Below are 9,099 nucleotides of genomic sequence, written 5' to 3'. Positions count from 1 at the left end.
CCAACAATTTATATGAAATTTTCGACACACACACACAGACCCCGCTCCACTACTCGCTGTCCTTCGAGAGATTCCTGTGTGTGCTCTCCTTTTGCTCGCAGGCCACGCCCACGCCCCCACCATCCGGCCATACGACATTTTACGGAAAGGCAACGCCCCCTTTTGTATGGCCGTCCCTCTTGCACCAGCAGCATCGAGCGGCTGATAAAGCCTCCATCTTGAAAGCCAGAGCCAAAGAGAGAGCCAGAGAGAGCAGCACAGAGAGCGAGCGAGCAAGAGAGAGAGAGAGAGTCAGAGCGAGAGCGAGAGCGAGTGATTGGTGCTGCTAGATAGTGGTGGTGTCCGCATAGCGGTATATGACACCGCAGCAGACCGTTCGGCGTGCACAATCGAATGAACGTTCGACCTGAACAGACGTGATCAGACGTGAACAGACGCGCAGCGCACAGTCGAAAGCGGAATCGAAACCGAAATCGCGCGTTCAAGTGCGAAAGTGGAAGACAGTGAAGAGAAGATACATAGATATAGATATAGAAACACAGTAAAGAGTGCCGTACCGTGCCGGGCCGTGCTGTTGAAACGGATTTCATTCGGAAGAGAGAGAACCGAAGCATGTCCAGTGCTCAAGTGTCGCAACAGCCGCCGCCGCAGACTACCACAGCGCTATCGATGCCGTCGCAGCTGCTCCTCAGCCACATAGCCGCCGCCAGCCACAGCCACAGCCATAGCCAGCACCAGCACCATCATCCGCATCCCCATACCCATCCGCATCCGCATCCGCAGAGATCGTCGCCCCACGACTACGATCAGAGCAGCAACCACTCGACACTCTCGCCCAGATCCCGGGGCAGCCCCACTCCCAGTCCGGCGGCCGTTGGCGCCAGTCCCACACACTCCACAGCCACCACCGGATCACCACAGAGCGCGAGCGCCTACGCCCCGGGACTGAGTCCAGGCGGAGCCGGAGGAGGAGGAGGAGGACAAGAACACGCGACGGACCAGATCACCGCCGGAGGAGCAACGCCAGCTGGAATGGCCCTACTAGTGGCGCCCATACCCGTGGGCTGTCCGCCACAGCAGGGACCGGCGGCACCGCCCACACATCCCCGACTGTACGTGGAGGGATTCGCACCACATCATGCCCCGCATCTGCATCCCGCTGTGGTCAACGTGAACGGAGGATATCCCCTGACACGCCTGCCACTCGCCGCCGTCATGATGCCCGCCAATGCCGCAGCGCCAGTGAATGGAGCAGCCCCACCGCCCGTCTCCAACTCCTGCTCCCCGCAGCCCGCTAGCAACCACACGACCAGCACCACCGCAACGACAACGACGACACTCCTGCCGCCCGCCCAGAGCCAGCCCAAGAAGTCCTTCTGCATCGACGCGCTGCTGGCCAAGAGCCAGCACCAGGCGGGGGAGCGGGAGCCCCAGCCCATCATCGTGGACGATCGCCTGGCCGCCCTGCACTACGCCGCCCGGGACCAGGCGGAGCTCAACCACGCCTTCGTGGCCGCCTCCAATGCGGCGGCAGCCCAGGCCGCAGCGGCCCATGCGGCGGCAGCCGTCGGCGGAATCAGCGATCACGAGGCCCTGCAGCGCATACGCGACTCGCGGGAATACGATTCGCCCAGTCCCGACGGCATGTCGAGGTGAGTACAAGAGAATCACTTTGCAAGACTTTGGATGGGATCAATGGTAGAAGCCACAGATCGATTTTTAGTTAGGATTCGGCTAGAGATCTGTGGGATAGGGTTACCCTAGGGTTGGGAATCAATCCAAGAAGCTTTAGTTCGAAGCCCTCAACTCTATCGAGTAATCACTTTGCCGGCTGCCGCTTACGAGTACATGGGTAGCCGCCGTAAAGCCCATCCTGATGCCCTGGAGATCCCCATGGAAAGCCTGCTGGAAGCCATGGAAGCCCGCGCACGGCGAAAGCGGCTTTGGGAGCACTCGAAAACATGGCAGAAAGCCAAATGCCAAACAGAAAACGGGGAAAAGCCTTCGAGCTTCGATTGGTCAATTCCCGTTTGGTCATCACTCAAAGAGATTACGTATACGCCATGTGTCTGTCGCTGGCAGCGAGAGGGCCTGTGTATGAAGGGGCTAATTTTCAAGTGCGAATTGTGTAGAAAAGCAAACAAATTAGACAAAAGCCTGGAGTGGGGGTCCATCAGAGGGGGAGGAGGGGCACAGAGCGACACTTTAATTGTTTTTCGAAATATGTCGCGTAATTTCGATTCGATAATTGCCTATACAGGGTGTCTCTTAACCGTCTCTCTTTTTTTTTTGGGCAGATCCGAGTCCCCGAGCTCCTCGCATCGCTCCAGTCCGCCCATCAGTCCCGGCTGCGAGGACCAGCAGCAACATGGCCACGGCATCCATCCGCACTTGCACCAGCATCCCCATCACATGTCCATGCGAATGTCAGATCTCCACGACGAGTTCAAGAAGCCCGTGCCGCCGCACAGTCCCATCAGACCCCAGGATTTTCCTCTGTACGCGGGCGGACATCCGTACCAGCTGCTGGCCCAAGGCGGATCCGCGTTCCACCGCCCCCTGGATCCATCCGGCAAGCCCATACCGGTAAGCATCTGACTCAGGGAGAGCTTCAAGCTTCCACCTTCAACAGCCTCTAATTGATTACTTTTTTGTGTTCTGTTTTCGGTTTATTCCCTAGATCCCCATGGGTCACAACTTTATGCCCTCGCAGCTGCAGTTTGAGTTCCTGGCCCGCGCCGGAATGCTCCACCACCGCATACCCGAACTGGCGGCCTATCCGCACCACGCGATCCTGGGGAAGACGCGCAGGCCGCGCACGGCCTTCACCTCCCAGCAGCTGCTCGAGCTGGAGAAGCAGTTCAAGCAGAACAAGTATCTCAGTCGACCGAAGCGCTTCGAGGTGGCCAGCGGCCTGATGCTCTCCGAGACGCAGGTGAAGATCTGGTTCCAGAACCGACGCATGAAGTGGAAGCGCTCTAAGAAGGCCCAGCAGGAGGCCAAGGAGCGGGCCAAGGCCCAGCAGCAGCAGCAACAGCAGAATCAGAGTCAGAATCAGCCCCAGAGTGCGGCCAGTTAGGAGGAGGAGGACCCAGAGTTGGACATGGAATTGGATATGGAATTGGTATTCGAGGAGGAGGAGGAGGAGGAGGAGCAGGAGGAGGATGTGGATGCCCAAGAGGAGGAGGAGGAGGGGCATCCATTCTAGTCAGGCCGCGATCAATCCGCCGTCCCACCCATCATTAAAAGCCACACACTTTTCGATTTCCGCAATTTGTTGAAATGTTTGTTTTCCTTCTTCTTTTTTTTGTTTTGTTTTTGGGGCAGCAACAAAAACCATGCACTGTGTGATATATGTCAACGAAAATATTAAAATTAAAAGTCATTACTCCCCCACACCCACACCCACACCCTCATCCCCCATCACCCATACCCCACTATCATCATCCCCCTATTTGTACATAAACATAAATCCATCTAATTAGAGAAAAGATTTTTTTTTTTTTTTGTGAAGTTTTAGTCTTAGATAAAAACATAAAACATAAGTAAATACTTATAAATAAACATAAATCTAAAGTTGAATAATGCCAGTAAAATAAAATACGTTCAATTACGTTAAATGAGATTAGTTTTACAATTTGCTTGTGTAATAATAATAATAATAATAATAATGTGTGCCAATCATGTGTAATTTATGTAATTATGTTATTCTAACATTTTAACATTGATGTAGGTTTTTTTTTGTCTTTTTTTTCGATTGAGTGTATTTAATTGTATGTGTATGTATTTATTAGAAATCAGTTTACATTGACAAACACACACACACAGATACAAATACAAATACAGAAATATGTAACAACAAAACAAAAAAACGAGGAAAAAACCAAACATTGCAGATGACTTGGTGGAATTTTTTTTTTGAAATAAAGTGCTAAAAACTATAACAAATGGAAGTGGAACGATTGGCCAGGGGCAAGAGGAGAAGATGGAGCTGAAAGAAGTGATGTTATGTGAAGTGAAAAAGTGAAAGAAAGAAAGGTATGAAATGGAATCAAATGAAGAAGGAACCTCCTGTTAACCTCTGTTTTGTATCTAATCTATTTTCGATTTAAGAGCTGTCTATGCTCTCGAATTTCCAAATACTCGTACAGCGACCGCAATCATAAATAGAGAACCATTTAAAGGCATTTCGAATGCCCCAATCCAATCAAAAACGCACTCCAGGGCACAGGCACAGGCACAGGCACTGGCACTGGCACAGGCACTGGCACAGGCACTGGCGATGCGATAATGCTTATCGTTGCAAATAAATCACAATGTGCGGAAGATAATCAACTTAATTGCTGAGACAATAATTATGACTAAATTTATAGTATCACTTTAGAATTATTTCGCTAATTAAAATGTAGCCAGGCCAGCGAACAACAGAAGAGCACTTGGATGTTCGATTCGATTCGATTCGATTCGATTGTATGGGTTGGAAAATTGAAGCAAAATCATGGTGAGCCTCAATTTCCGACAGACGACAGCAGACGCAGACGTAGACGAAGACGAAGACGAGCCATATACACGGGTAATACATATAATATATTATCAAGCACAGACCAGAAATCGAAATCAGTCGAGGTATTTCAATTTTTGATAACCGAAGGAGTGTTCAGGTTGTACTTGGGCTCCACCGCGCTCCAAACGGGTGTTACGGATGGTTTATGGGTAATCTTTTCAAGTGATTTGAAGTCGGTTAACACTTACAAAGTGTGGTGCTACAAATGATATTCCATGATCGTTTCCCTATTCCCGAGTACATCCTCTCATGAGGAATCTTCTGACGATCCACTCTGATAATTGAACCCCAACCTAATCGGAAAAGTGACACAAAATGTGAACTCATTTGGAAGTGTTCTCGATTCCCCGTTTTCATTCTTCTTTATAGAGAGATAGAGAGAGAGAGAACTGGAGAGACCACTTTATCACGTAATTCTCAAGTATTTCACAGACAGAACAGAACACAGCCGGAGAGACCTTTCTCTACTGGTGGCTGTGGCTGTCTGCTGGTCTTTGCCTTGAAGTATGCTTTATATTGTTATTATTGGATGTTTGATCTGTTGCTGTTGCTGTTGCTGCTGCTGTTGTTGTTGTTATTATGCAGCAGTTTCTTGTTGGTGCTGTTTTGATGGGCTAATAAAAATTCATTTCGCTCTGCTGATGGCCCTCTAACACGTAGAGCATTTCTGTATAAATAAACGAGAGAATTAGACAATGGCTTGGCACAGTGGTCCGGGATAGTTGTACTTTGACATACTATTCCCTCTGCAACTCGTGAAAACCTTTCCATCTCCCTTGGAACCCACTGTGCACCCTGGGCCCTGCCCTGCCCTGCCCTGCGGTTGCTGATGCTGCGCTTTATTTTGATTTGCCTTGAAGTGGCCAAATGTTTGAAGCCAGAACCAGAGCACAGAGCACGCTCACAAAGGGATACCCGAACGGGGGAACGGATAGAGGAGGAGGAGGGAGGTTGAGTCCCTTCCTAATTTCAATTCATTGAGCTATTAGCGGGTAATTTGTAGCACAGCACAGCAGAGCAGAGCACAGTAGAGCACAGGGCATTTCATTCATTGAAATGTCTGCCCAACCGAAAAAAGGGTGACAAAGATCAAACCGTAAAACTGGAATTGGAATTGGATTTTGGATGGGATGGGGTTGTGGATTGTTGTGGATGCTGCCTCGATGCTCGATGCTCGATGCCTGATTGTCGCATCTGTTGCAAATTAAATTTGAGTTATAATTTCTATAAACACACACGCACACCAGCACACACGTACACACGTACACAAGGGGCAGCCGAGGCACACACCCAGCAAATTGCCATTTGAATTGAGGGTTCACTTCCCTGTTCCCTATATATCCTGTTCCGTGTACCCTGTACCCTGTACCCTGTTCCCTAGTCCTGACTTTTGTTGCCATTGTTGCTGGTGTTACAGTTTGGTTATCCCCTGTTGGGCAACCCTCTTGGGTCGTCCTGCAGCGGCAGTCGCCCGGCCTGGTCCCAATTTGATCTTCATGTCAACACAGATGATCACATTTTATGCTTAATTTTGTTATATGCGATGTTTGCTTTACTGATTTGTCATGCCACCTCCTTCCTAACACTCCCTCATTCGCTCATTCGCTCACTCGCTCATTCCCTGAATGCCGCCTCATTCCTTGTGGCATTCGTTGAACTTTTCCGCTAATATTCAATCGAATTTCCTCGATTTTCGATTTTATTGTCAAATATGTGCGATTATTGTCATATGTTGGATTTTATTATTGTCAAATTTGCATTTGTCTGGGGATCAGAGGGTGAGCGCGGTGCGGAGACTGCTGGGCCGGGGTGGTGTCCTGTAAGCGGTTATTGCTCGTTAGCCATCTAGCTAATGGCTGTTTGTTCTGTCAGCAGCGGCGGAAGGGGGGGGGGGGGGGGGCAAAGGGTGCTGCCGTGGTGTCCTATTGATTGGCCTCGATGGCCAGCACAATGGATGCAACGCATTGCCGACTTTAATTGCTGCAGTTTCGGTGCAGAAATCCCATTCTAATTGATGGGGCAGCATTTTTGGGCCTAGATGCGTTTAGGCAGAGGATTGTTTCGATCTTGAAAGCATCTGCCAAAGGACTCGGGAATAGAGAGTCCTCTATTAGAGATATCTGCTCTCAAAGCTGGGTATCAATCATTCCTGTGCCTTATCGAATACTTTAACTTTTGGAGGGTCTTCCCTCAATCGCAACTACCTTTCTTCCTTCTGTCCTATCGGTTCCACTTTTCCCAAGATTTCTCTCTCTTTCTCTGGCTTCAACCTGTAACGTGACGCCCCCTCTGTCCCTTGTGGGTACCCCCGCCCCTCAGTGGTCTCTTAAATTTGCCAATTAACTCAACATAAGGTTTTCTAATTTCATTTAACGCACAAAAATAACTGGCGGAACAACCAGCCAGAATCAGCAATCGGAGCGGAGCACTCGCTCCCAGCCACCACCCCCCTTCCGCACTCCCTTCCTTCTTGGACTCCCCTCAACGTTTTCCTATACTTTTCCAAGAGTTTCCATGGCATGGTGGAGTTTTTGGCAAGTCGAGTCCACAGGACACTGTGCCTCCTGCTTTCTGCCTCCTGCCTCAGTCGACGTTTTGGTATCATTAGCCTCTGGGGATGATTTGTTGTTGTTTGGCAGCACTTGATCAACGCGGCAATGAATTCAATTAGCACCAAAACACCAAAAGAGGGTATGTGGCACTTGCTGCAGGCACACAATCCACAATCCACAGTCGAGAGTCAGAGGCGTAGACTCTGGGACTCTGGGAGGACACACCCTCGCCATTAGCCAAAGGACCAGAGACTGAGAGAGAGATTGGAGAGGGGAGACGGGAGACGGGTGTTGGAGAGAGGGGATTCCGTTTTGGTCAATTGTTTGGATTATTTTTCTGGTGAATTATTGCGTGTTGACGCATATGGTGACAATTTCCCCTTACAAATCATGCCATCTCTCTTCCTCTAAATGCTCTCTCTCTCTCTCTCTCCCTTTCGTAATGCCTGCAGCAATTAGGTTTGATGGAAATGAATGAATTTTTCGACTGACTGGTGCAAGAATTTCCTAACGATTAAATCGAAATCATTTTGGCAAATGTCAGGACATTGACATCCTCACAGTTAGCTCTCCCTTTCTCCCTCTCTCTCTCTCTCGGTCTCTCTTTATATATCTGTCTCTCTTGCTTTTCCCCCTGTTTGTTCAATGAACGCACGCACGGATTTTCATGATTTTCCTTTGGTTCCTTTATGGATTGATGGCACCAACTTCGGTCTACGATTTCGCCTGCTGATTGCTCTTGGACATTTTCCTCATCCATTCTTTTTCCTCGCTGCCTCCCCCTCCCTCTCTGTCTGTTTGGTTTGCTGGAATATAGCCAGATGGATTGTGTAAACATGCTGGAAATTATGGTATTAGTCGCGGCATATCACGAGCCATGCCCTGCCATTCGATGCCATGCCATGCCATCCGATGCGATGCATTCCATTCTCAATTGGGTTATGAATTGATTAATGAATTGATAAATTTGTCGCCAAACGGTTGAGTGGCTGTCGATAATGGTAGGAGAAGCAGGCGATAATCATTTGGGAGTGGAATATAGGTATAGATCTGGGGTATATTCATCTTTTGTAAGGGGGAAGTTGCCAGCAACTTTTACTTCCTTTATCTCGTAATTATCCTCCATTTGCCCAGACCTTTTCCATCTTCAATCCTTAAGACCAAATCTAGAGGCTTTCTTAACCCTTTCCATTTGTGAAAGCTTAAAGTTTCTTCCTGCCACCACTGCACCTTTCACCTTCCTTCCATCCATCCATCCATCAACTTCTCAAACAAATTGTTGATGATTTGTAGAACTTGTTTCCTGTTGCTGTCTCCCTTTTGTGTGGCACATTAATTGCCACAATTAAAATGTACAAAAAGAGTCATCAACTTCTTGGCTGTGCCATTCCGGCGTACCATTCCGCGCCCGTTGCCAGGGCTAATTAACCCATGTGTGCCGAAGGGGGTCGCGGGCCCATCGGCGGCCCGGCAAACGGCCAAAGCAAACAGAATCTAGAATCGCAGATAAACAATGTGAGAAATATTAAATTGTAATCCGCTTAAATGTGTTGAAAGGTATTAAATCTAATTTGCATAATTGCCCAGCGGAAGGGAAGGCAACAGCAACAGCAAAAGCCAGAGCGAACCCCTGGGAGGGCAAAAGTTTTTCCCCTCCCCTCCTCACAATCCAAAATCCAATCAAAAGTGAGTCAGGAAGGGGATGGAATGGGAGGGTATCCTCAAGAGTCGCGAGTCTCCTTAGCGATGCACGTGAGGACAATGTTTAAAAATGTTTAGCATAATTAATGCCGATTCCAGTCCCAGAACCCAGTCTCCGGACCCAGAACCCAGTCCCCGAACCAGAACCAGAACCCGAACCAGACCCTCGTTCTCTGACTGGTGCCGGCTCCTGGCGTATCCCGTCGTATCCGCCGACAAGTGCTGGCCCGAAAGTTAACGAACATTTGCCTAATCAACCCTTAAAAATATTTGCGCTAATTT

The 9,099-nt window shown here is 49.0% G+C and overlaps 1 protein-coding gene across 1 annotated transcript; it reads left to right on the top strand.

The window, feature by feature from the left end:
• Positions 1 to 343: 343 nt before the first annotated feature.
• On the top strand, positions 344 to 3,806 carry exex (motor neuron and pancreas homeobox extra-extra). Its single transcript, XM_001352479.4, has 3 exons — positions 344 to 1,652; positions 2,298 to 2,586; positions 2,681 to 3,806. The coding sequence occupies exons 1-3, from the start codon at positions 613 to 615 to the stop codon at positions 3,077 to 3,079; spliced, it is 1,728 nt and encodes a 575-aa protein (XP_001352515.3). The 5' UTR covers positions 344 to 612; the 3' UTR covers positions 3,080 to 3,806.
• Positions 3,807 to 9,099: the final 5,293 nt, after the last annotated feature.

Source organism: Drosophila pseudoobscura, chromosome X, assembly GCF_009870125.1.
Source record: "Drosophila pseudoobscura strain MV-25-SWS-2005 chromosome X, UCI_Dpse_MV25, whole genome shotgun sequence".
Classification (NCBI taxonomy): domain Eukaryota; kingdom Metazoa; phylum Arthropoda; class Insecta; order Diptera; family Drosophilidae; genus Drosophila; species Drosophila pseudoobscura.
This window is presented reverse-complemented; position numbering and strand designations above follow the sequence as displayed.